Source organism: Pseudoliparis swirei, chromosome 22 (assembly GCF_029220125.1).
Source record: "Pseudoliparis swirei isolate HS2019 ecotype Mariana Trench chromosome 22, NWPU_hadal_v1, whole genome shotgun sequence".
NCBI lineage: Eukaryota > Metazoa > Chordata > Actinopteri > Perciformes > Liparidae > Pseudoliparis > Pseudoliparis swirei.
In genome coordinates, this window is record NC_079409.1 from 17143278 (window position 1) to 17169851 (window position 26574).

Consider the following 26574-nt stretch of genomic DNA (forward strand, 5'->3'; position numbering starts at 1 on the left):
GTAAACATTAACTGATATTTCCATAGTTTATCATCTTTTTGTTGAAATATCAGATAACAAACCCAATATATCCAGAAATTAAATGACAATATGAGTTATTCTTCTTCTTTGAGTACGGCCAACCTATTCTACCACATGACTTTGGGAAAAGACACAACTGAACATCAGAAATAGGATATTGTAATTCTATAACTGGCAAATCTCCGGCTCAAGATTTATTTCCCAGGGACGTAGACACATTTGTTCTTCATTAATCTGTGTACATACATCTACTGATGCCTAATCCGGACACATCTTCAGTGATGTTCCTGGGATCATTGGACGTTTTGGGTCTTTCAACATCATACGCCCTCCTCCAGGTGATCCAGCCGGGGCTGATCAGACCCCAGCTTGTGTCCAGATGGCTAGCTAGCTTTCATGGCTCCCCTTTTGAGCCACAGCCATCTTGAGGCTCTCTCTGCCGCATCGGTGGTACTGCGGATGGCTCTCCTCTTTTTCTCACCCTTGATGCCTAAACTACTGAAGGCTCTGGCCAAGGAACGGGCTGCAAATCCTCTGCATCCAACCTCCACAGGGAAACACCTTGCTCTCCAGCCAGCCTGCTGGCAGTCACTGACCAGTCCTGCGTACTTGGAGAGCTTCCTCTCAAAGGCTTCTTCCAAGCGATCTTCCCACGGGACTGTCGGCTCCAGCAGCACTGCTTGCTTGGTGGACTCAGACACAAGGACAATGTCTGGTCGCAGGGTGGTGACTGCAATATGGCTGGGGAACTTCAGCTGATGTTCAAGGTCCACCAACAACTGCCAGTCTCTTGCAGACGTCAGGATGCCTGCAGATGATGTTCTTCTGGCAGGAGTTGGCTTGTCCCCAGCTCTGACAAAGGCGATGGTTTTCTTGGAGGGTCGGAACTGCTTTGCCCACGCCAGTCCTGTGCTGATAGCTTCAGCAATGGTCTTGAGGACTTGGTCATGCCTCCACCTGTACCGACCATCTCCAAGTGCCCTTGTACAGCAACTGAGGATGTGTTCCAGGGTTCCTCGCTTGGAACACAGTGGGCATGCTGGTGTCTCTGCTTTGCCCCATATGTGCAGATTTTACGGGCTTGGAAGCACGTCATACACTGCCTGGATGAGGAATTTGATGCAGTGAGGCTCGGCTTTCCAAAGATCAGCCCAGGTCACTTTCCTTTCAACCGCATTCTCCCACCTCGTCCAAGCTCCCTGTTGCTTCATTCCCACTGCCTTGCAGGTTCTCATCTCCTCCACTGCTGCTCTCACCTCTTCCTGAACAAGTCGTCGCCTTTCCTTCCCCCTGGTGTTCATTTGGGGAGTTGGAAAGGATCCTAGCCCTGCTCGACCTCGTGTGACCACTCCCACCAGGCTCCTGTGACGCAGCCTTGCATCTGCCTCTTGAACTGCTTCCTCTGCCCTCCATTTCCTGCCAGTCCTCACTTGGATCCCTGCTTTAGCCACCATTAATCAGTATTTAAGAATAAAACGTACTCTCTCCGTCATCAATTCCCCCCAAATGTGTTTGGATATCTGTTAGGGCATTTATTTGAGTTCTTGTGAGAATTTCACCCCGACATGCTCCGCGGCGCTCACAAGCTCACAAGCTCCCGCTACAAAGATCAATCTTGTATGAGTAATTGCAGAGGCTGAAAAGAGTAAACGCAAGAAAAAACAACACTTGTAATAACTACTTACTAACCCAGATTGAGTTCATGCCGGGAAATATCAGACTTCTGTAAAAACGTTATAGAGCCTCAGTCTGATATTTCCTGGCATGACCTCACTCTCGGTTAGTAAGTAGTTAGTAGGGATGAGAATTGATACGATTTTAACGATTCCGATTCTTTTATCGATTCTTATTGGGCAAGAGGTGAAAAAAAGAGCACAAACGGGTTTATTCACATTAATTTTCTTTTATATAATTTTCTATAATGCTGCACACACCATAATGACCATATACAGTATGTATACATACACATTTACTTTTTTTAAATAACCAAAAACATTTATACATATTACTTACTCTTGAATTTAAAATAAAACTTACATAACTTAAATAAAATGTATTCTGTTTAATTTAAACTAGAAATTAAAGTGCTCCTTCCTTTTTTAAAAAGGGTATATTAACAAGAACTGAGCTGCCAAAAATGAAACGAGCAGTGGCAAATACCAAGTGTGCAACCATCATTAACAATTCTTGTGCAGAAAAATAAGCATGTCTGTTTTCTCCGGGAGGATACGTGATCTCTCAGGACTTATTGTGTCTCCAGCCGTGGAGAACACTCTCTCAGATGGGGTGGAGGATGCCTGAACACAAAGATATGACTCAGCCAAACCTGACAGTAGGGGTAAAGTGTCTCTCTTGTGCCACCACCAAAGGGTGGCGTGATTTGTAGAGGGGATGGAGGGCAGACTTCTGTACAGCTGGACCTCTTGATGGACTCTCTGGGCCATGGACTCAGGGAGCTGCTGTTGTTACAGGGACTGCAGCTCACGGTCCTCCTCTTCAAAGAGTTCCTCCAAGGCTGTCCTTTTACTCTGCTTTACGGCTGGTATCTGAAATGAAATGGACATAATCAAATGGTTTGGATTAAATTAAATAATCTAAAAATCCATGCCATCTATCATCATCATTTATCAAAATTAGCTGAACTTACATAGTCATCTTCTTCCTCCTCTTCATCCCCCTGCCTCTGTGTCTCTCCTTGCTCTGACAACTTGAGAAGAAATTCACCATGTAAGAACCACAGAACCAGAGAGAAATGTCTCACAAAAATTCGCTACAATCAAAGGGATTGTCAAATTCAGATACCTCATTTGCAGCTGCCTCCGAGTTTGCTGCCACTGCTGCTTCCCTAACCCTGTCCCAGATCTCTTCCCTAGCCAGCCTTGTTTTAAATCTGGGGTCTAACACGGTGGCCTCCTCCAGGAATGCCTGGACATCAGCATCCTTAAGTTTAAAGAGATGGACAGACATTAGGGGACCCCTAGGGGTAAATGTTACTGAATATGAATTTAATTTAGTGTATATGATTAACAATCATATTATTAATAATAAACTAATAAATGTCAGTCACTGTAACTGGTAGCGTTTTGAGAGATCGCTCCAAATGTTCACTTTAACGCTCCTCACGAATGCAGAGTCCTCTGCCTGCACTGTATAATGTGCCTCCAACTTTTGGAGGATAGGCAGTATCTGGCCACAGGTCGGACTTTTGTCAGCGAGTGTGGACATGTAATGCTTGCGCATCAGCAGCACAAACTCCTCTGCCTTCCTCAAGTCCTCGTTGCCCATTTTGGCCAGTCTGCAATATAACAAAACAAAATATATATATATATATATATTGCTTTCTCAAATCTTTTAATTGCTTTAGTCCATAAAGTTTTAAATATGCCGTATTATTATTATTATTATTATTTTTTAAACAGTGTTACTTACTTCTCCTTTTCCATGGGTTTTCTAAGCCGTGGTTCTATTGCTGCAGCTTGGATGGCAGAAAACTGCTCGCAGAATCTCTCCATCATTAAAAACAGAGAGTTCCATCTCGTCTTTACATCCAAGAGGAGCATGTGCTTTGGCAGCTCTGAAAGGCAAACACACACAAAAGTTTACAATAAACAATTACAAGTAGTTTATCAATTTAAATTGGTCATAATCTGCTCATTTACATTAACATATGTATGTTGGCGTATTTGGCTATGATATAAAGAAAGAATTTTAAATGTGTTCTTACTGAGGAGTTCTTGCTTCTCCTTGAGGACTACTTTGGCCATGTGGGATCTCTTCATCCACACAACCACAGAACGAATCCTTGCCACCCAGTTGGATATAGTATTACAATTGTACAGTTTCTGAGCTCCGAGGTTTAACGTGTGCGCGAAACATGGCAACTTGATCAGGTGTAGAGACTTCACAGCTACACTCATGTTTGCTGCGTTGTCAACAGTGGCTGCCACTACCTTCTCTCTCACTCCGAACTCCTCCTGGATCCCATCTATCTCCTCTGCCACAGCTGGCCCTGTCTGTGCCTGATACACTGCCTTCGTTTTCACGTTTTCAGGACTTTTTCCTCGTTCTGACCATCTCTGACCCAGTGCAGCGTTACTGTTAGGTAATGGTCCTGGCTGAAACTTGTCCATCCATCAGCAGTGATAGCTGCCCTTTTGACAAGCTTCAGCTCTGACATTAGTTTCCTCTTTTCAACCTCATACCAAGCAGGGATTAGTTAGTTTGCCAAACTGTCCCTGTTTGGGGCTTTGTATTTTGGGTTGAGAATCTTTGTCATCTCCCTATAGAACATATATAGTGGGATGAAGGAATGAAACAGAACTATGCTGCTGGTTAGAATAACAACATTGAAATTTGATATTTTATTTGATCTGGCATGTCAAAAACAAATTAACCTACCGAAAATCTGGGGCATCTACCGTAGTAAAAGGGTGCAAACCTTTCACCACAAACTTAGTCACTGCTCGGTGACATTCGTTGATCCTCTCCTTGGTCATTTTATTTTTCCCTGCCTCGAAGAAAGGATGGGCTGGAGGTGTACAAGACGTGCTAGCTGTAGCCTGTGACGCAGACAGACTACCAGCCTCTGAACTGGTCTGACTGAACCTCATCAGCTAAATGGGATGGCAATGGAGATTATTTATAGAGTGAAAGATAGTTTACACAATGAAACAAATGGCACTAACAAAATCGCTGAATTTGCTGAGCTGACATAAAGCCACATTAAGAGGGGAGGCAAACACTACCTCGCCTCAATGTAGGGGGCTGAAAATGGAAGATTCTGTAGCTAAGCTAGCGTAGCCTAGCTATATGCTAAGTTTAATAATGGATTAAAAATCGATATGCTCAGTTTAATAATGGGTTAACACGATAACGCGAACGTTTGCTGATAACACACACCCTCCGATAATTAACACCGTTACGATCAAACATTTGTCAGAACTGGACATTCAATCCAAACGTGAAGTGATCGATAATGGGAGACCAATGCCGGAGCTAAAATGTATGCTTCAAACGAAGGGACAGAAGATAACTTGATCGACTACACACAATTAAAAAAAAGGCAAATAGCTTCACACAGTGAGTGGTTGTGATCACTTTTGAGGAGTTTACCTTGGACAGAAAGAGATGAAGCGCCGACGTTAGCTGAGCTGCTGCATCGAACACATGACATTCCTGTCATTTAATTCCATGCTGTGTTCAAATGCTTCTTCATATTTGTTGTATTTCCTCCCTTCGACGAAATAGATTTTTGACACACTGTACAAGTGGCGTAGTTGTCTTTTTGTCTTGTGAAATAGAGCCAAACTTTAGAACGCTTCTACCTAGTTGCCATGTTTGCTGCAGTCTGAAGAAGAAATTAAAAAAGTTTGCGCATGCGCAACGCCACAGAGGACCGTTAGCAGAACCGTAAAAGAATTTGGCTGACGATCCCAAACAATCGGTTCACTGGGAACCGGTTCTAAAACAGAACCGGTTCTCGATTCCCATCCCTAGTAGTTAGTAGGTGTTTTCTCTTGCGTATAATCTTTACAGCCGAGCGGTCGAGGTTTGTAAGTTGTTTATTATATGGCATTTTTTCGCTCCTATTGCTTTGTAAATAAAAAGAAATTGTAATATGTCATTTTGTTCAGCTCTCATGTCTTCTCACGACACAATGTGTTTCAGGTGTTTCGTAACAACCAATTACTTGCTCACTTAAAGTTACAGTGATCAATAGAAACATCATTTTGCAGATGGGTGCCCTTTTTTGGCGGTTTGAGCACCTGCCCCCCAAAATATCTGCACGTGCCTGCCCTGGTGTATATTTGGAGGGCTTTTCTCCCATCAACCGTGACCAATTATCTTCAACGGTTTCTACTTCTAACGCGTCTACCTGTCTCTTGGACCCCTTCCCGACGAGGCTGCTTAAAGACGTTTTGCCTTTAATTGGCAGCTCTCTATTAGATATTATCAATGTGTCTTTGATAACAGGCCACTTCTTAAAACCCATTTTTATAGAACAGCTTTTAATAATCTAGTCTTTTTATGCAGAACTTTGGTTCCCCTAATTTAGTGTGTTTTAAATTTATTTAAAAATGTATTTGGCTTTTAATTTATTTTGTAATTTTTTATTTTATTATATACTTTTAAATGTAATATTAGTTTCTTGCTATTCCACTTGTTTTGCTTTGACTCTGTGGAGCACGTTGTAAACATTGTTTTTAAAGGTGCTACATAAATAAAGTTATTATTACCTGTTTTGCATGAACCTCACGCCAAACGCCACAAGCTTGAGCAGGACTTCAACAATCAGGATGATGGTGAACACGTCGTGGGAATACTCGATCAACATCTTGACGTACTCAACACATGCGCGCGCGCGCGCACACACACACGCACACATTTGTGCCAGTGACACAACTGTACGTTCTCATTTCATTTTTTATTTTATCCAAGAGTCACATTAACAAGTTATATCATAGCAGTCCTGAACAGACAAATTCAAAGTAGCTTGCACTAATGACTCGTCATCAAAATGCATTAACAAAATAAAACCTGTTGAGTATAGAAAAAGACAGGAAGTAAAGCGACAGCGAAAAACAGAAAGTCCAGTTTGTTGGTCCACGGACGGTGAGCCATCAGAAAGACACCATCGCTCTGTGAGAGGACACACGTCTTTCGTCTTAGGCTCTGCTGGACACACGAAGCAGGCAGCAGGAGCATAAATACAAGTTCATCTCTTGCAGGTTTACATTGGACCAGATTGATAGCAAGTACAAAAATGAGATTCACCTCTACGGAGGTCTTTGGAATAAAGGGAAGTGAAACAGGCGTGAATAGAAATGGACTCCATACATCCCCCATGAATTCTGAATGTAAATATTGAAGATATATATTATTTATATATAAAAAATAGTACAAATTTCACTTGCTTATGAAATATAATATCCTTTAGACCTACACGTGGACATATCTGTTTAAAATAAACTAAACCCCATGAGGGGTTACTGTGGCTCAACACAATTCATTCTGGCTCAGATATCAACTCTTTGTTGCAGTTGAACATTTACAATCAGCTTCTCCCACCTATGTACACACACAGTCAGGTTTCCCTCGTACACACAGAGTAAACCGTATAATTAAACCACCCGCTGTAAAATCATGTCACTTGGGGCTACATTTAACACTTATCCATTTCTAAACCTTTCAGATCCGTACGCTGTTGCCAAGTCCTCAGGGTCCACGGAGACGTCTCACGCGACACAACTTCCACCGTCCTGCGACGAGGCAGAAGAGTGGGTCTAAAAGGACTTTTAATATCTCAAAAGAACCGACGTACAGCTTCCTTCAACGGGTGCTCTCTAATCTCTAATGTCCTCTGTGCTCCCAATACTGCAGCAAATACAGACGAATGCAATACAAATGACCTACATTGAGCTACAATAATGTAACCTGCCATCTTAACATGCTTTACAGCAATGTGATATTTATTTGATAAAATGAAAGTAAAGAATCTAAAGTGCAAGCATAAAAACGTATAATTTAAAAAGGACAAAGTAGAAAGAGTGCAATACTAAAAAGATTGTAACGTATGTGCGTACAGTCTGGCGTGTTGCTGCTCTGCGGCCCGTCATGTGGCGGCAGACTTCACCTCGAGGCCTCACACACTCAACTTTGATTATTTCAACCCTCGCGCCTTAAACATAAAACACAAGGTCAATGGGGAGAGGGTTGAATGACTCCTTCGGAAAAATGTCCACTGGAGCTCAGCGCTTTGAGTATAGCTTCTGATTGTGACAAGATTGTCTATACATTCTTCTTCTCTTTTTTTCTTTTAGCATACAAATTCTATTCAAGGCTATCGGTTTACATAAGAAATCGGCATTTTTGTCTCTAAGCAGTCAACTCAGCAATAATAGTAACAACAATACAACTTCACACTGTGTAGGAGGAATACAGCACAAAACAATTGCATTATTATACCAAAGAAAATGAGGCTCATTTTTCACCATCAAAACACTGCAGAGAGAAGATCACAGATCTTTGTCATGGCAGTGAAAATAAAAATCATCCATATATACGTATATCAAAAATTCACAATGTCCTGCATTTGGAATATTCAAAATACATATCAGAACTCTTCAAAAGCATACATCTTGAGAAGGCTTAAGAGATGTGAACTATCGCTTCACCGTAAGCCGTAATGGGGATGCGTGTACAGTATCGATGGTCGTGAGTGTGATGGGCATGTGAGGCTCACCAACTAAATTAAATTACAGAATACCTAAATTGTAAATTCTTATGTGATATCTCGAAACAAAAAGTCCACCGAACCAAACCACAAGTGCACAGAAGTATACAAGCTACACATTCTACAGCGTTTCATCTCATCGGTGAGGTGTTCCCTTTAACGATTAGTTGTGCGATAAAACGACATCATGGAAAGCAATATACATTTTCAGAGAAGTTGTAGCCTAATCAAGTTTTTGGGAAATTTCCGTGTTTCAAAGACAGAAAGACAGCCAAATAACTTTTTGGCAAATGATTGAAATGAGCATCAGTGTGCCAATTTTCTTTTGACAATACATCTGAAAGTTGATTGTACTTTCAGAAAGTTTCTTGAATTCATATCGGACAAAAAAACATAGAATACTTAAAGGTTATAAAATGTCAGAGGATAGTTGAGTATTAATATAACTTCTATGTCGTAAAACATCAATAATTTAAAGAGCACTAAAGACTAAATAAAAAAAGTGATGAGATAACATTTGTAATCTTAAATAGTAACAATAAAGCAAAGGCTCTGTGATTATCGACGTATGGGCACAGGCTGTATGTCGGTGCACCAAGAAGTCATTAAATCACATTCAGTGACAAATATTCGTATGCCAATTATATTCCTTTTGGGGGAAAACAAACAAGGCCGAAGTGTTACCACAGGTGGATATTTCCCATTTCCAGACTGGTCCTTTGAATGTGACATGCCAAGGTGTGAGGGATCAATTTTGTAAAACATATTTCTCTCTATTAGTGAATAAAAACTGTGGGGCTATTGTTTCAAGATTACATAATTTAGCACCTGAACGGTATTTTCAGACAGACTGGGAATACGCTGGGAAAATTGTAGGAATTTAAAAAAATGTAGCAGTGTAAGACAGAAATGGAAGTGCCTTAGCAGCACCAATCACAGCCACCGAACCGAGTATGATTTCAACGGCCACACATTGCGTAACCCTCCCCCTTACAGCCGTTGCACCACGGGACAGAAAAAGGACAGTACAAATGGGACAGGTGACATAAACCACCCGATGCATTTTTGGTCCACGTTATGAAATTTCAACAATAAAAAACAAAAGACACTTGAATTTGCCAACCTGAAATGAATCTGTGAGGTTTATGTGAATGAGACATGACTGGGCAGAAGAGTACTGATGTCGTAAGAAAAAAAGACATGCACACAACCCAATGATGACATCATCCAAGTTACATTTTTGTCACTGAACCCTGAGCTAAATCAAATACATCACCGTATATGTAACAGGCTCATGGCAATTATGACCGTCAACTCACAGAGATCCGAGTTCACCTCGAATGTGTCGACACTTCCAAGGAGTCATACAATGTCACCGGTGCCCTCGGGCCTCCCTTCTTCAGATAAATAATCCTCAATACTACTCAAAACAACATGAGCCCATGCATTCTGCACTTTCACTTAAAAAGGCAGCTACCAGTCAAGAGAGAAAAAAAACACATAACTGGTCAAAAATAAAAAAGAGAATACAACACTAAATTTCCCAACGAAAATCAGTTAACTTCACTGTCCCTGGAGGGCTGGTGTTTTTTCTTGCTCCCCTCATGTTAAAACATGCACAGTTAGCACTATGTCGGAGGGAGAAGAATAAACATTTCACCCAGGAATTAGTATAAGTGCTTGTCCTTCAAGTATTCAAGCATGTTATCTGAAAAAGCCATTGTTTGGCTCCTTGCTGTGAACAAAAATAAAAAATCCTAACAAAATAAACTGTACCAGGTTGAAAATAACCTTAGAAGTTGTATGCACACAATACAAAAAAAGGGATCTATGTTTGTAATTGTGGTTACTGAAATGTAGTCCCTTACAAGTTACTAACTAACAAGTACTCTACTATCCTGGACCCCCAAAACACCAGCCTCTCACCAGGAGAGGTGTCGTTTCTCTCCCACTTCATTTTCAAACCATTTTAGTTGTGTTTCTTGAGGAGTCCATCTATTGTGCCATCATGGTCTTTGGGGCTGAAGTCGGGGCAGATACCGTTAGCTGCTTTGGTGGTGGCAGTGCCTCGCAGGTTCCGGGAAGACGGGCTGGGCTTGGTTTGGTGAGCGTGGCAGGGGCCGCTGTGGAGGCCTGCGTTCTCTGTGTACAGGGAGGCCTCAGCAAAGTCTGGCTGCTCCTCCGCAAAGCATCGGAACTTATCTGTGGGAAGACCACATGGGGGCGCCAGAGGCAAAGTCAACTTGTAAAACGGCAGCGGCCTGATTGTGGAATCTACTGCTCCTCTTGAGAGGGTTTAGAACAAAATATATTAAAAAGCCAGGAAAGAAGACGACTGTTTTTATGACCCCGTAAAGTTCATACTAAGATGTAATTAGGTCAATCAGGGACCAGGGATAGTGTATTTTATTATATCTCTTACCAAATGTGATCTTCCCTGTGTCTTCAGGATCGATGGCAGTAAACAGATGTGACACGCTGAGGTGAGTCACACCTAAAGCGGTCTTCAGCACAACTGCCAGCTCCATCTCTGTGATGGCACCATCCTCCTCTGCCTCAAACATCTGGAGACGATACAAAGGGGAGATATGCAGGTGTAAATCTTTTTGACCTTTTTTGGGCATACCACTCAGAATAGGAGCCAGTGGAATGTAATCTTCTTTTGTGAAATAATTAATGGTGCTCTAAATAATATATCTGTTCTCAATGAGTTTCATGAGCCCTAAGGTCACAGAACTGGCTCAACTTTAATAATTCAGAAAAGCGATTCAAGTAAAAACATTAAAACGATCGTGCGGTCACAAAAACAGATCGGGTGCAAAAGATAAGTCACAAATGCACGTTTTATCTGATGTTGTGAAACGCAGATCTGAGCATGAACATGGGGGGAGAATATGTGTAAACGTGTCGGTACACTGGATCATTTCTATTACTCTGTTGTGCAAAACACAAGACAACCTACAGTAAGTGGCATTTTAACCTAGCAAATGTGAAGCTGATCCTGGGCAAGCATAGAGAGCTTCCCTGTCTGGTGGTTTGAGAAGCTCAAAGCTTAAAACACAACATACCTTGAAGGCCAATTTCATCGTTTCCAGAGTTTTGGCAGGTCTGCATACGACAGATAAGGCGATCACGTATTCTCTGATATCCATGCAGCTATCTTCATGCTTGAAAGACAATAGAAAACCACCCGTTACAAAAGATAAAGACAAAAACAAAAGGCTACTTATCTATATATTTCACAGACGTAGCTGCGGGTGATTGTTATTGGTCATAAACACATTGCTGCAATTTATTTGTTTTGGTACTATACTGCATATATAATGAAAAGCATCTGGTCGGAACGGTATTTTTATAGATGCACTTTGCTTGTTACATTAATATAAATATATATATATATATACACACACAAACACATCTCTAGTTAAGTATTTTAACTAGATTATTGTATTTCACTTCTATTTTTGCAGTGAAAACAAGTATGTCATAATAGGAGAGTCATAAATTGCAGGTTATTTGCTCGTGGCCATGTAGGACGACTAGAGCTATAATTGTCGTGATTGATCCAGTCTTTACCTCATCAAAAAGAGCAAACATGTCCCGCAGCATCTCTGAAACTGGCACATGGAGGAACTGCGCAAAGTCGTCCAAGTCCAGCTTCTGACCTTCCAGCTTCCTGGCTCTGTTCCCATAATCCTGCAGAACCTTCTCGGTGTTGCAGGGTTTAAGCCTGGGATAGCAAGGGGAATAAACCATGTGTTCATTAATAACTTCACTGTGGTGCAAACAAGGAAATGTAGAAAAGATAAAAACTGAATAAAAACAATACATTCAATACAACAGAGACACTTTTTCTCTGTACTTTTTTAGTTTTGTGTAGACCATACCATGCATCAACTCCACTGACATGTTTTAAATTGTTGTTTGTTCGACTGCAGTCTATTTTATCCAAAACGTTACATCTCCTCTCGGGTTTTCTATCCTTATCCTCCCTTTCTCTCCCCTGCACCGTCAGTGGTCCTTGGTCACTGCCAAGTGCCGGACCGGGCAGGGAGTCGACAGTCATGTGCCTCCACTAATACACATAGTGCTGCCAGATGTGTCTCTTCACTTGCGAGAGAGTGTGGACACGATCCTCCTCCAGATCGTAGAGTGTGCAGGCACCTGACCAACACATGGAAGTTAAAAGCGCGGCAACAAAGACACAACCCCGGACTGCCTTCACCACCTGTGCATACGACCAGTTGCGTTTGCTGGAATCCAAACATATTTAATCTGGGTGCCTGTGGCGTTTGATGAGTATTTTGCCCCGGTCTCATGGTCTCACCTTCTTACCCCTTACTTGGTTCTCTTGGATGGGAGCATTGCATTGGAAGGTTTCAGTGACTCACCCCAGTCTCCTGACAAGCTTGGCAAACTCTAGCAGACAGGTGTCGACCGGCAGTCTCAGCTGGCCATCTGCCATGGCCAGCTGGCAGTCTTCAAATGAATAATCCGTGATGGGTACCCCCAGGGCTCTGAGCATGGCACAGAGGAGACAATGACAGGACATCAGTATGTGCAAATCAATACAAACTTTGCTGGAGGCTCATAAAAGGCAAATGTAAGAGACAATATGGTTTCTCAGATGTTGAGTAATTTCTTTTTGTCCATCTGCAGAACTTACATTTCCCATCCCTAGCTTCAAGTAGTGACGCACAGAGCGTGGGAGAGAATGATAACGCAGTGCGACCGCAGCCCTTTGTGAGGATGGTGATGTTGGCTGGGACAGAACATGGAATAAGAGTGATCAGGATATGGGGCTCATCCATCATCGATGGCTGGAAGCAGCATCTGATCACAGGTTTGATTCAAAGCTATATATGTGATGGTCAACAATAGAGTCTACTCGTCTGCATTTTGTGTCTGTGTGTGTGTGTGTGTGTGTGCCTCTCTCTCATGCTGTTTAGACACAACTGAAACATATGTGGAATAAGTGCCTAATTGTTTTAAAAAACACCATCCCAAAATGAAGTGAGTCGTTAAGTGAAGAGTTATTACTGGATATTTCTTTTATTTTGGTGTAAATGTGCGTAAAGTAGATTAAAATATGAGCAAGTAACTCACTTAGCCATGACACGCCTCACATTGATAGCAAAGAGAGCAGGGTTCTGTTTCTCCTCCTCTGAGGGTGTGTAGATGGGAAGGAACTGCAGAGAGAAAATGGGAATTTATAAGTTGCCAAATATCAGACTCAACAAGACGTTTTATCATTGTATTGATATTTTTATGGCATACAATCCTGAAATCAAATATTCCATATATTGTCGACAAATGAAAACACGATGTATTCCCTTGCATTAAAGGGGGCATATTATGAAAATTCCACTTTTTTAGTGCTTCTATACGTTAATTTGGGTATCTGGCATGTCTCCCAACACAAAAACGCTGGAAAAAAACAACTCACGCGGCTTGTTGTGGTTCCTCTATGTCATAAACGATATGCTTGAGTGCGTCAAATGGGATCACCACCAACGTCTACGTAGATTTTGAAGCACGCCCATGTAGGGAGTCTGGCTACATGGCCTTGGACCGCCCCCCACCACAACTTTGCAGGTAAAGTTTATTTGAAAGTTGTGTTCATATTACAGACATGAGTCATCAAATAAGTCATAAGTCATCAAATACAACGATTTCATAAATAAACAAGGTTTAAACGCTAATTAATGGAGGTAAAAACGTTACCCCCGCCCCTGCTTGGTCACTTAGTGGTGCAGGGTGTCTACAGGAATAAACCAGTGAAATTTAAGACTTTTTAAGACTTTTTAAGACCACGTCTAAATAAAATTTAAGACCTAATTTACGATGGAAATATACATTAATCTAAATTAATTAATTCAAATTAAACACAGTCTGTTCAAAATGAACAGTATGGTGTAATGCAAAAGGATAACACAAATGTCATTGCTGTTTTAAATTATATTTATTAATAAATTTTCAGAACATTTAAGTCCCATGAACAAATATCTATAAAATTAAGTAAATATATTTTAAAAATACGTGCAACATAGTTCCTTTTGAACAAAAAAATCTATAAAATATCTAACATTTCCAGCTGCTTTTAAAATGCAAATTCATTTACATAATAGAATGTATGTGTGTGTGTTTGTGTGAGTTCTCATGTCTCTATGTGATGGATGTTTGTGCACAGGTTCATGTCTACTCCTGAGCTTTTGTGAATATACTAGGAAAACAATCCTTTTCAAACTGTATTAATATAAAAACTTCCAGTTGACATTTGGTCCATTCTCCTGGAAAAAAGAAAGAAAAAAGGCAGACATTAGCCAAACAACAGTCACCACATCTCTTCATGACACCACCACTTCAGATTAATGTCAAACTGGATAAATATGAATGAATACTATTTTTACAAATTAAGCAACGTGAGCCATCTCTTGAGCCTAGTGAACACTATTTAGACATATTGACAGGTAAACACCACTCTACTTACTACCATTCTAAAACTATTTTTAATTAGTCTAATTAATGTGTAGTGCGCCTATCCATAGCTGTTATTAACTTAACACACGAGTAAAGCTTAACTATATGATACACATACTCATATACATGAGGTTAGTTAATACATATGCTAGTGACTTTTTCTTTGCTCCGAGAAGAGTTGTTGACGGGGGGGGGGGGCGACTCTGCGGCGACCGCGATCGACGTATTGAGCACCCCTGCATTAAAACATTAAAGAGCCGAGTTTTTTTCAGCGTGAGAAATACGATGTGTGGCGGGAGTGCGTGAGTTAAGACTGAAATGCGTGAGACTTGAGAGCCCTGTATATATTTATCGCAGACTTACTTTGAGATGCTGAAGTAGGTCCTGGGCGGTGTCATGGCCCATGAGCTGTGCTCCATAGGATCCTGACGGGACCTGGTCATTTCACCAATAGCGCACATGAAGTCCAGCTGTCTGCTCGCGGTGGTCTGGTCCAGAGTCTCGTGGAACAGAATGAAGAACGCGCCGCCCTGTTGGTCTTCGGTGATGAGCTCTTTGTTGCACGGCGCTGATTTCCTCCGGTGACCTCCATTGTTGTAGTTGACGTCGTTGCTGGCGGCGGAGCAGGAGCTAGCCCCGCGGGCTGCTGGCAGCCTTCGCTAGACTCTGTGCTTCTTGCTCTGCACGTGAGATTCCACCGCTGGAAAGTCTCCCGACACATAACGCAGCTTCAGAAGCATTTCACCCACCGGAACCAGGAACACTCGTTCTTTTCAAGCCGTTGTTGAACTTGCATCCCCCCCATGTTTTCTAAACGAGTCGATGCTTCACGTTGTAGGGGATGGGACCGAATACGCGGGGCCCCTTTAAGAGAAGGGGCGTGGCCCCAGTGACACCAGAGACACCGCAGAGCGACCGGAGCAAAATACGGACCTGGCGGAACAGATTGCCTCATATTCGTAATGACATGACACCCAAAAAATTTAAGACCAATCCAATCTGAATTTAAGACAATTTAAGACTTTTTAAGGCCTTATTTTTAGGAAAAGCAATTTAAGACTTTTTAAGGACCCGCGGACACCCTGTGTTGTCAGATAACACTTTACTCATGTAGCATTTATATCTTTATGGTGTTCCCGTTACTTGCATTTACACAAACACTTTCACAAACAGTAACTTACATAAACACACTGTATTTGCTACATACTCATACATGCACAAACTATTCACGTACTCGAATCTCTAGCACCACTATGCTCTCAAAACCGCTCACAAGACTGTGAGACCTTAGCCAATGTACAAACAAAAAAAAATGTAGAAGTGACATTCAGAAACGTCCTGTTGAGCCCTAACTTCTCGAACTTGTTCGGGAGCCTCTTCTTGTTCAGGGTCTGACTCTGGTTCAAAACGATATGGTTGCACGACGCTATCTTCATCTGCAGGCAGCAGCTAGGCGAGCGCATCTCGTGGAGGAGGGGAGATGGGGAGAGGGGGGAGCTGGTTCATTAGCATTTAAAGGAACAGGCACTCAAAACAGGTTAATCTGTGGGGAGGTGTTTTTGACAGGGTAAAAAGGGTGGTGTTTGAAATGATTCTTGTGGTATTTTGACCAAAATATGTTACAAACATTTCATTAAGACCCCAAGGAACCATATCAACTTGTGGAAAAATGGGCATAATATGGGTCCTTTAAACTCAATATTCAAAGAAATGAAAAGAGAAAAGGTCTGCACTGTTGCATACGCTAAAAAATAAATAAAGAACAGGATGGAATCAACTGGAGCGTCCTTTGACATAGTACACATTAAAATATTTGGAATACTATTATTGCATTATGACTATATATAGCATGATTTACAGCAACAATAATGAGTAAAGAATGAATTGAGTATTTCACACTTACCTCGACTACAAACTCATTGTGCAACTGGCAGAGTGTCAACCACAATATTTCAAACCTAGATAATAACAAGACAGCATCATCAACAATGAGCCTTCAATGGGGCCATGAGGCCAATTATGAAACACAGAGAATATACAGTGACCACTTCCCCTTTTCCAGAAATGTCATTTATGTGTTTGCCATCACACAATAAATCATAGGAACATGGACAAAAATTCTGTAAATTTAGATTAAACGGTTGCATAATTATTTCAGATCTATCAATAAAAGGTTGGCGTCGGTGGGTCCGAGGTTGTGGGTGGAAGTGTGTCGGTGCAGGGGGTCCGAAAGGCATGTGTGTATGTCTGTGTATGTCTGTTTAGGTATGTGTGTGTGTGTGTATGTATGTACACTATTGTTCAAAAGTTTGGGGTCACTTAGAAAAGCATTGTTTTTTTCAATGAAGACAACATTAAATTAATCAGAAATACACTCTTTATATTGTTAATGTGGTAAATGACTATTCTAGGTGGAAACGTCTTGTTTCTAATGAAATATCTCCATAGGTGTATAGAGGCCCATTTCCAGCAACGATCACTCCAGTGTTCTAATGGTACATTGTGTTTGCTAATCGCCTTAGAAGACTCATGTCTGATTAGAAAACCCGTGCAATTATGCTAGCACAGCTGAAAACAGTTATGCTGGTGATATAAATGACCTCTTAATGGCAGCAGATAAAGGACTCCTCTCTGTACTGGTCTTGTTAGACCTTAGTGCTGCATTCAACACCATTGACCATGACATCCTATGACAGAGACTGGAGCAGTCGATTGGCATTTCAGGCACGGCACTAATTTGGTTTAAATCCTATTTATCAGATCGATCTCAGTTTGTATTTGTAAACGATGACGCCTCGATAACCACCAACGTTAGTCACGGAGTTCCACAAGGTTCTGTGCTTGGACCAATTTTATTTACCTTATACATGCTTCCTTTGGGCAATATTATCAGGAAACACTCCATAAACTTTCATTGTTATGCAGATGATACTCAACTATATTTATCGATAAAACCAGAGGAGAGCAACCAACTCGGTAAAATTCAAGCATGTCTTAAAGACATAAAACATGGATGACCTGCAACTTCTTGATGTTAAACTCAGACAAAACCGAAGTAATTTTAATCGGCCCTGAGCACCTCAGAGATCAATTATCTGGTGATGTGGTTTCTGTAGACGGCATTGCCCTAGCATCCAACACCACTGTAAAGAATCTTGGCGTTATCTTTGATCGGGACTTGTCCTTTAACTCCACGTAAAGCAAATCTCAAGGACTGCATTCTTTCATCTACGTAATATTTCAAAAATCAGGCACATCTTGTCTCAAAAAGATGCAGAAAAATTGGTTCACGCGTTCGTTACTTCGAGACTGGATTACTGCAACTCCTTATTATCAGGCTGCTCTAATAAGTCTCTTAGGTCCCTCCAGTTGATCCAGAATGCTGCAGCTCGTATTCTCACTAAAACTAAGAAAAGAGATCACATCACTCCTGCACTAGCTGCTCTGCACTGGCTCCCAGTAAAATCAAGAATCACTTTTAAAATTCTTCTCTTAACGTACAAAGCCTTGATTGGTGATGCACCATCATATCTTAAGGAGCTTGTAGTACCATATTACCCCACTAGAGAGCTGCGCTCACTAAATGCGGGACTACTTGTAGTTCCTTGAGTCTTAAAAAGTAGAATGGGAGCCAGAGCCTTTAGTTATCAAGCTCCTCTTTTATGTTAGTTAGTTAATCGTTTTATTTGAAGAGGGACAATGCACATTAATGAACACTTTAGACAGGTTATGTTTTCAGTGTAAATATGCCAGATTATAGCTTTGAGCTAATTTCCATCCGTAGTCCCTGACGTACAATATATAATAACATGACATTTGTAAAAATATTAAATACATGATATGCAAAAAGAGCAAGAGCAGCATACATGAGTATTTACCACATGGCAGTACAATATAGCAGCAGTGACATGTAAAGTGCAATACAAGATAAGATAAAAGTGCTACATAAAGTGCAAGAGGAGAATACCCCTATGCTAAAGTGCATTTAGCGGTGATTGCACGTCTGTGTGTTTCTCAACCATTCTTTTAGTTGACCTTTAAAGCTGTTGAGGGTGGCACAATCCCGTATCTGAGTTGGGAGGCTATTCCACAATGAGCTTCCTTTAACGGAGAGGACATTTTGGCCAAAAGTGGTCCGTCTATGGGGGACTTCACAGTCTCCTCTGGTTTCTGACCTGGTGGAGCGTCCAGTGTTTTTTCTGTGGATGAACTCCCCTAAGGGAGGGGGAGCCAGTCCATGTAAACATTTATAAATAAAACCCATACTTTTAAAAGACTTTAAATTGTCAAAACTCAGGAAATGGTGTTTCTCAAGGATAGTACAGTGGTGGTATGAATTAGGCTTTCTGTCAAACACCTTGATAGCCCTCTTGTACAGCTGTTGTATTGGTTTCAGGTTTGTGGCACAGGCAAACGACCAATTTGTAAAACAGTATTCAATGTGGGAAAAGATCATACAGTGGAGGTATGACTTTGCAGCATTGATGGTTAAGAAGGGTATAATTTGTTTAAAATTTTGCAGATTGAATTTTATGGTGTTGGAGATTTTTTAAATATGTTTTTTAAAATTCAAGTTTGAGTCTAGTATGACCCCAAGATACTTGAAGTGGGGGACTAGTTGTAGTTCTGCTCCGTTTAAAAACACATTTGATCCTTCGATTACGACTGGTCGTTTACTGAACATCATGCATACAGTTTTTTTTGCATTTAACTGTAAGCAAATGTTGTTCAGCCAGTGTTGGACCTTGTCCAAAGCATTTGAGAGACACAATGAGATCATTTCAGTATTTTTTCCCTGTACAAAGATGACCGCATCATCGGCATACATTTGTACATTTAACTCAGGACATACATTAGGTAAGTCATTTATGTACAGTGAAAACAGTAATGGTCCAAGAATGGAACCTTGTGGAACCCCTACAGGGTTGACAAGGTATGGGGATTTGGCACCGTTGACCAAAACACTCTGTTTTCTGTTTGATAAATATGACTCAAGCCACTGTATTGAGTCTGCTGAAAAGTTGAAATAAGTCAGCTTTGTCAGGAGCACTTGGTGGTCAACAGTGTCAAAAGCTTTCCTGAGGTCTAGGAATACAGCACCCACATACGGGCTTGTGTCCAACATACATTTAACCTTTTCCACAAAGACACAGTTAGCTGTCTCAGTGGAGTGTTGAGCACGAAAACCAAACTGCATTGGGTGGAGAGGAACAAAACCTTTGTCTAAATGTTTGGTGATTAGTTTTGACACCCATTTCTCAGCTACCTTAGAGACACAGGGGAGGATGCAGATAGGTCTGTAGTTGGACATTATTTCCTTATCCCCAGATTTAAAAATCGGTATTACCGTGGCCATTTTCCAGGATGATGGGACTTCCCTCATGCTGATTGATTGATTTACAAGCATAGTAATTGGTTTTATTAGACCGTCAATATTTGTTTTTAAAAAGTTGATGTCTAGATCATCTGCATCCCTAGCCTTAGAACCTCTTAATCCTGAGATTATACTTTTTACCTCCACCTCTGTGATTTCCTCCAGCTCAAAGACTGGATTTGTATACACAATCGGGCTGTGGGAGACCTCAGATGGTGGGAAGAACTTTTATGGAACCAGCTTCCACCTTCGGTCCGGGAGGCAGACAGTCACCTCATTTAAGAGTAGACTTAAGACTTTCCTCTTTGACAGAGCTTATATTTAGGGCTGAATCAGGTTCACCTGGTCCAGCCCCTTGATATGCTGCTATAGGCTTATAGCTGCCGGGGGACGTTTTAGGATGCACTGAGTACCTATCTCCTCTTTTCTCTCCTTAGGGATTAATTTTTATCTCTCAATCACACGTTACTAACTCTGCTTTCTCCCCGGAGTCCTTTTGACTTCACGTCTCATGGGGTCATCGGACCCTATGAGACGACATAGATCCTATCTGCCTGATGGATCATCGAGGTCTGGGTCGTGGAATTCCTGCTACTGACTACGCCACTGTCCTGTTGAGACTCCGCCCACTGTTGAGACTCCGCCCACTCCTCCTCCCCACCGCCATCTGCCTGATGGATCGTGGAGGTCTCCATCGTGGAATATGCCTTCTATGAACTATTCATACACTCTGTCATATTCATTGAATGTATTTTAACTCTAAATCTGTCCTTCTGGTCACATTACATCTATTGCATCTGTCCATCCTGGAGAGGGATATTCCTCTGTTGCTCTCCTGAAGGTTTCTTCCCTTTTTTTCCCCCTGAATGGTTATTTGGGAGTTTTTCCTGGTCCGATGTGAGGTTTTGGGTCAGGGATGTCTATGTGTACAGATTGTAAAGCACTCCGAGACAAATTAGTAATTTGTGAAATTGGGCTATACAAATAAACTGAATTGAATTGAATAAGCGATACAACTGGCCTTCCTTTGAGCTTGAAGTTTGTAGAACAAAATTAATACTTCAAATATTAATCATTATTTCTAACCTTGTCAATGTCTTGACTATATGTTCTATGAAATGGTAAATTCATTTGATAAATAAAAGTGTGAGTTTTCATGGAAGACACGAAATTGTCTGGGTGACCCCAAACTTTTGAACGGTAGTGTATACAGTGCACCTAAATGAAAAAGTTAGGCACACTAGTGCAACCAATTTAAAAAAAAGTGAGTGTGGAACTGGCAGGTAAATGTTTGTGCACATCTTTGAAAGATATATTCGAACGCTCAGCTCAGGAGAACTGGGAAGACATCCAACGGCATTCATAGAGCCGCCATAATTATGGAAGCGAAACCAGAACAGGACATGGTATTCTGAGACTGATAATGAGGGCAGTATTTGTCCTCCAGCCATACCTATTAGTTTGAGAAGGTGAGGCACACCACATATGAAATGAACAAATTGTGTACTTACGCTCCAGGCCCCTGCCAAGTCCATGTGATTGAGTCCTGTTTTAAGTAAATGAAGCAATGGCATTATTAAAGTAAAAACAAAAAAACAAAAACAAAAGTCCTGTTATGAGTAAATGAAACAACGGCATTATTAAAGTAAAAAGAAGAAACAAATTAAAATATTTCCTAACTGCATGTTATGATCAATTGTTAATTTCTTTCCTGTAGCTTGCGTGCTTATGTGCACATCAAAAAACAGGAAACAGTGTAAGACAAGAAATGCAATCAAAGTGCAGGAATGTACTTGTGTGAACTGGTTAACCCAGTAGGTTTGGAAAGTAGGTTAACTTTCTAATTGCCATTGATGTTTCTGAAACTAGGTTAAGAACATTAATGGATTTAATGTAGCGCATGCAAAACACAGTGACTTACACTTCTTTTTTTAGCACAATATGTTTGTTTCAGCTCTGGCACCACTGGTTTTGTGATCTCTGCAACTGACTTCAGAGCAGAACATCGAAGCACTGAACCTTTCAGTAAAACAAAGGACATGTTTGCTTGATAAGATCCCCAAACAAGTTCCCTCTCACAATGTCCTCAGTTGGGCTTCCACCGCCTCAGTAACGAGCCGGAGCGATGTCATAATTAACCAGACGCCCAGTGAGGCTTTCAGAAAGTGGCTGTGGACACTTCACTGAATTCTTCTCATGACTGACTTAAACGACTGCAACTGAATCAGCCTCTTGTTTGTAATGAAGAGTGCATCATTCGATACAGAATGTCAGGACAAACTCAGCCTCCAGTGAGCATCCAGGACTTTAACGGGGCACATTCCTGCTTCATCGGTAAAAGCTTAACCTCTATAATTATTAGTTGTGGGCTGTTTTTGAAGTCAAACAAACCTGCTGCTGTAGCTGCATGAGTCTCATATGCCTACAGCATGTTGTATCTACATCGTTACTTTACTTGACTGGATTACCAAACTTGTCACAAACCCACATGATGTATGGAGCACTGCAGGTGAGCAGGAACAGGCTATTCCTGAACAACGCAGCACCGGGTTGTGGCGGGACTTTTGATGGTAAATGGCCTTGCATTCATGAAGCGTCTTTCTAGTCTTCCGACCACTCAAAGTGCTGACCACCGCATGCCAACATTCACACACACACACACACACTGATGGCAGAGGCCGCCACACAGTGCCACCTGCTTATCAGATTCTAATCCAGTCCTTAAACGACAGCAGAGCCTTCGGGAGCGATTGGGGTTCTGTAACTTCCACAAGGACACGTGGGCCAACTGGGAGCCAAGGATCAAGACGCAGATCTTCCAATTAGTGGATGGATCGCTCTACCTCCTGAGCCACAGCTGCCCAGCCGATGGCACTGATTGTGCTTTTAAAAAAATGTGTAATATTCGGGATTCAGTGCATTCAACTATTTACGAAAGATATAGTTGAATAATTGAACAGAGAAGGAAGTCTCTCTCCCTTTGTGTCCGTAGTAATCCAAGCTTCTCCTCGTTGCGTCTACATAGCCAGACCGAGGTTGCTTCAGTGTATGTCGGGTTCAAGCGAGTGTGCCCCACTAGATCGTTCACAGCCGCCAATCTGCACTGCTCCCATACAGTGGATACAGCTGATAATACTGTCCAGACTGAAGCTAAGGACCACCCCCCCCCCCCCCCCGTGGGTAAACACTGCACTTTTGCTGTAGTTTGTACTGTTAGCAACGTTAGCTGCAAGCCGCCGGCTTTAAAGACCTTTAAAGATTAATTATTTGCATTGCAAATTTTTAAATGTAAATAATAAGATACTTGTTTTTATAGATTCAGCATATTTACCAATAGCCACTGTGCCAGGTCATCTCCAAAACAGACATTAATACACTAATTGTGACTGTGTGAAGCTGAGAAAGGAGCCAGGTTTGGAACTGATTCCACTAGCAGTTATTTGTCCCTTTTCACATAAACAACCGAGTGCAACACTATGAATGCCTTCCATGAGAAACTATGTCCAACAAATATTGCTGTCCAACCCAAATCCAAGAGCTAAAACAATGACACGCTATGACAGTGACACCAAGTGTTGACTCAAACCCGATATGACTTTGCTGACTTTGCTGATCTTTCTACACACGCAGAACATTTTCTCCTTGGTGGATACTATATATAACTGAAATATATTTCTTCCCATCATGTGACCGGCAAGATTTTTACCGACCCACTGAGTGACTCTGCTAAGGTGCCAAGCGGGCTCTGGGGCATGCATAGTATACATACAGACACACACAAACACACACACACACACACACAATATGGCTTGTGCAAATTCCTCACAGGTCTAACACAGAGCGCCAACATTTTAGTATTGATAGTCTTTCATGTAATCCAATTAGCAAAACCACAATTAGGACTCAACATGACATTCTGCATAACACTTTGTTTGTTAATAGAGTTGGGACACCTGATACATACTCGTAGTACTCTTTAAGTGTATAGTTTCTAAATAGGTAACTATCTGCCAAATAAATGAACGGACTACAGAAGGTCATTGAGTCGGGGTTGGGTTACTCCAGCACATTAACACACAGTTAAGCTGTGAATAAGGAGGTCGGTCAGGAGTCACTTACAAACTATCAGCTATCTTTTTAGGATTATTTTTCATGAGCAAATACATACAATTGAACACACTTTGTAAAACAAAAATGCGCTATGACGCTGTGTTACTAACATATCCATAAACGATCTCACCAGTTTATTAGGGTAACGAATCACCACTGGCTGCACTGGTACAGCTGGAATGAAGGCCCCTGCAGGAGTAAAAAAGCCACAAGATTTATTTAAATTTGACATATCAGCATAAATAACAAATTAAGAACACTAGAACACAAACTGTAACTGTAACCACTGTAACCAATGTAGAAATGTAAATGAAGTTATTTGGTTATTAAAATGTCTACCAAATAAAGTCCATCAGTTTTACCAACCCTATTTCTTTCATACAGTATTTGAAATGTGTATATCTTATGTGAGATGTTGCTTCCAGAAAATCCATCAAAATGTGTAAATGTGAGGTTAATTTAAAACATACAGATTATATTTCCAACCTTGGGAATGCCGGCTAGGATTTTAGTTCTTATTGCTTGATTATACGACCAACATTGCACTTAAAGCGCAATTAGACATTAAGTTAATGTGTAATTACATTTTAAAAGATTAATCAAAAGTACCACTATTCTGACTATTAAATATCAGTGCATGCTGGCAAGCTGGAAGCATGACTTCAAAAGACATAAAAAGAGAGGAAAGCTTAATTAGAGGGGAAATGATGATGGGAGAGCTTTACCTGGCTTGAAGGTGATTAGGCAGGATCTATTAGTGCATGTTCCCTCTGGAAAAATCATTAACTGTAAGAAGGAATGGTTTGTATCAGTAGCCATATCCTTAACATAATGGTGCAGCACATACATATGTGCATGAGCTTGCATTACATTGAGAGTTGCAATAAGTCAGATGTGCAGTTAGTTCCATCAATGTTTACGACAATGCTGGATTTGACTGGTACAATGTACATTTGTCTGTAGCTTTGTCTTTTTCAAGCACTATGTGGACTATGAGTAGACCTTACTCATGCTCTCAGAAAACTTTCTTGGATTCCTAAAAGTCAATAAATTATAATAGAACATTTGTTATGTTGTACAACATAAAGTCTTAGCAATAGTTGCCGTTATGTGTATCTGTGCCCGCAACCAAATTCACATGTCGGCACAATAATTCCCATCTCTTTACCTGAGGCCACTCCCCTCCAGAGTGGGCTCTGCGTTTGATCTCCTCCACAGTCTTCTTTCTGGAGTCCTGGTCCGACCGTGAGACAAACACCGGCCTGATGAACTTAATCAAAGCTAGAAGCAAGAAAGCAGACAGAGAACATGCACATTAATACAGAAACTGTTATTCTTTTTCTATTTATAGTGACAGCTAAGCAAGTAAAGCTTCTCTGCATTATGTGCATCTCCTGTATTTAGGGTTTAGTTGAAGGAGAGGGGGAAATTCTTACTGAAAATTGCTAAATTTGCAAAAACTCAGTTGGACCTTCTGACGTAGTCTGGTAATAAAGGCCATATCTGTATTGAAACTAACTGTACATATTTTTTTAATCCACATATAACAATCCGGTCCCAAACATGTTACTTTCCTGGCTAAGCATTGCTCCTCTTTACATCAACTACCACCATGATGGTGTTTATTTTACATTTTTGAGATGTTCCTATTCTGCAAGTGCAATCAGTATGCAGATCATAACACAGTCATGAACTCATGTGCCTCCAGTGCAGAGGGCATTTTACAACCTGCAGCATGCCCTATCAGATCTGAAATTGCTTTAAAACTCAAACAAAATAAAAATATTATTTTCTCTCTGGGTATGACAAAGTGCCCAACCCTCTCCATGAATACTCTCGATTGATTTTGATTCAGTCAGTAGACAATTACAAATACTTGAGAATTTGAATGGACACAAGTCCACCGTAACCAAACTTAACCCCCCCCCCCCCCCCGTATCACTCGACCCTCAGGCATGTCGCTAATTCTAGCTTCAAGACTCCTATCTCTTTTAATTATTTAAAACTTAGAATAAATGAAGTGGTCACTGCTCACTGCAGTTACTTCAACAGATTTACAAACATGAACACACTTCTTCCTTGTTCGTGCACCGTATGATGTGATGTATTTTGTTGCATCGATTGGTACCACCCAGCCAAACTGTATTTGCCTCAGAACATTGCAACAAATAGATTTCCAAAGATGACTATTGTTAGAAATCTGAGTAAAATAACTCAATCACACACACACACACACTATACAACTTCCATGCAATGCATCAGTTCTCAACATTTTCTCATTGGATTGACACCAATCGATTTAATTTCCCATAGCACAGCCACATGACTGTATTGGAGCCAGAAAACCTTCTTAAAC

At 41.1% G+C, this 26574-nt stretch overlaps 1 protein-coding gene and 1 pseudogene across 1 annotated transcript in view; both read right to left on the minus strand.

The window, feature by feature from the left end:
• Nucleotides 1-404: 404 nt before the first annotated feature.
• On the minus strand, nt 405-1475 carry LOC130213284 (uncharacterized; annotated as a pseudogene).
• Nucleotides 1476-6426: 4951 nt separating this feature from the next.
• Nucleotides 6427-26574, minus strand: part of LOC130212675 (lysophosphatidylcholine acyltransferase 1) — a 31943-nt gene continuing 11795 nt past the window's right edge. Inside the window, exons 4-14 of the mRNA XM_056443783.1 lie at nt 25387-25499; nt 24944-25004; nt 24349-24407; nt 21620-21654; nt 16638-16692; nt 13361-13443; nt 12646-12771; nt 11831-11984; nt 11323-11421; nt 10677-10818; nt 6427-10456 (exon numbers count right to left, since the gene is read on the minus strand). Coding sequence (XP_056299758.1) covers nt 10224-10456; nt 10677-10818; nt 11323-11421; nt 11831-11984; nt 12646-12771; nt 13361-13443; nt 16638-16692; nt 21620-21654; nt 24349-24407; nt 24944-25004; nt 25387-25499 — 1160 coding nt within the window. The 3' untranslated portion in view covers nt 6427-10223. The remainder of the gene's footprint in view (nt 10457-10676; nt 10819-11322; nt 11422-11830; nt 11985-12645; nt 12772-13360; nt 13444-16637; nt 16693-21619; nt 21655-24348; nt 24408-24943; nt 25005-25386; nt 25500-26574) is intronic.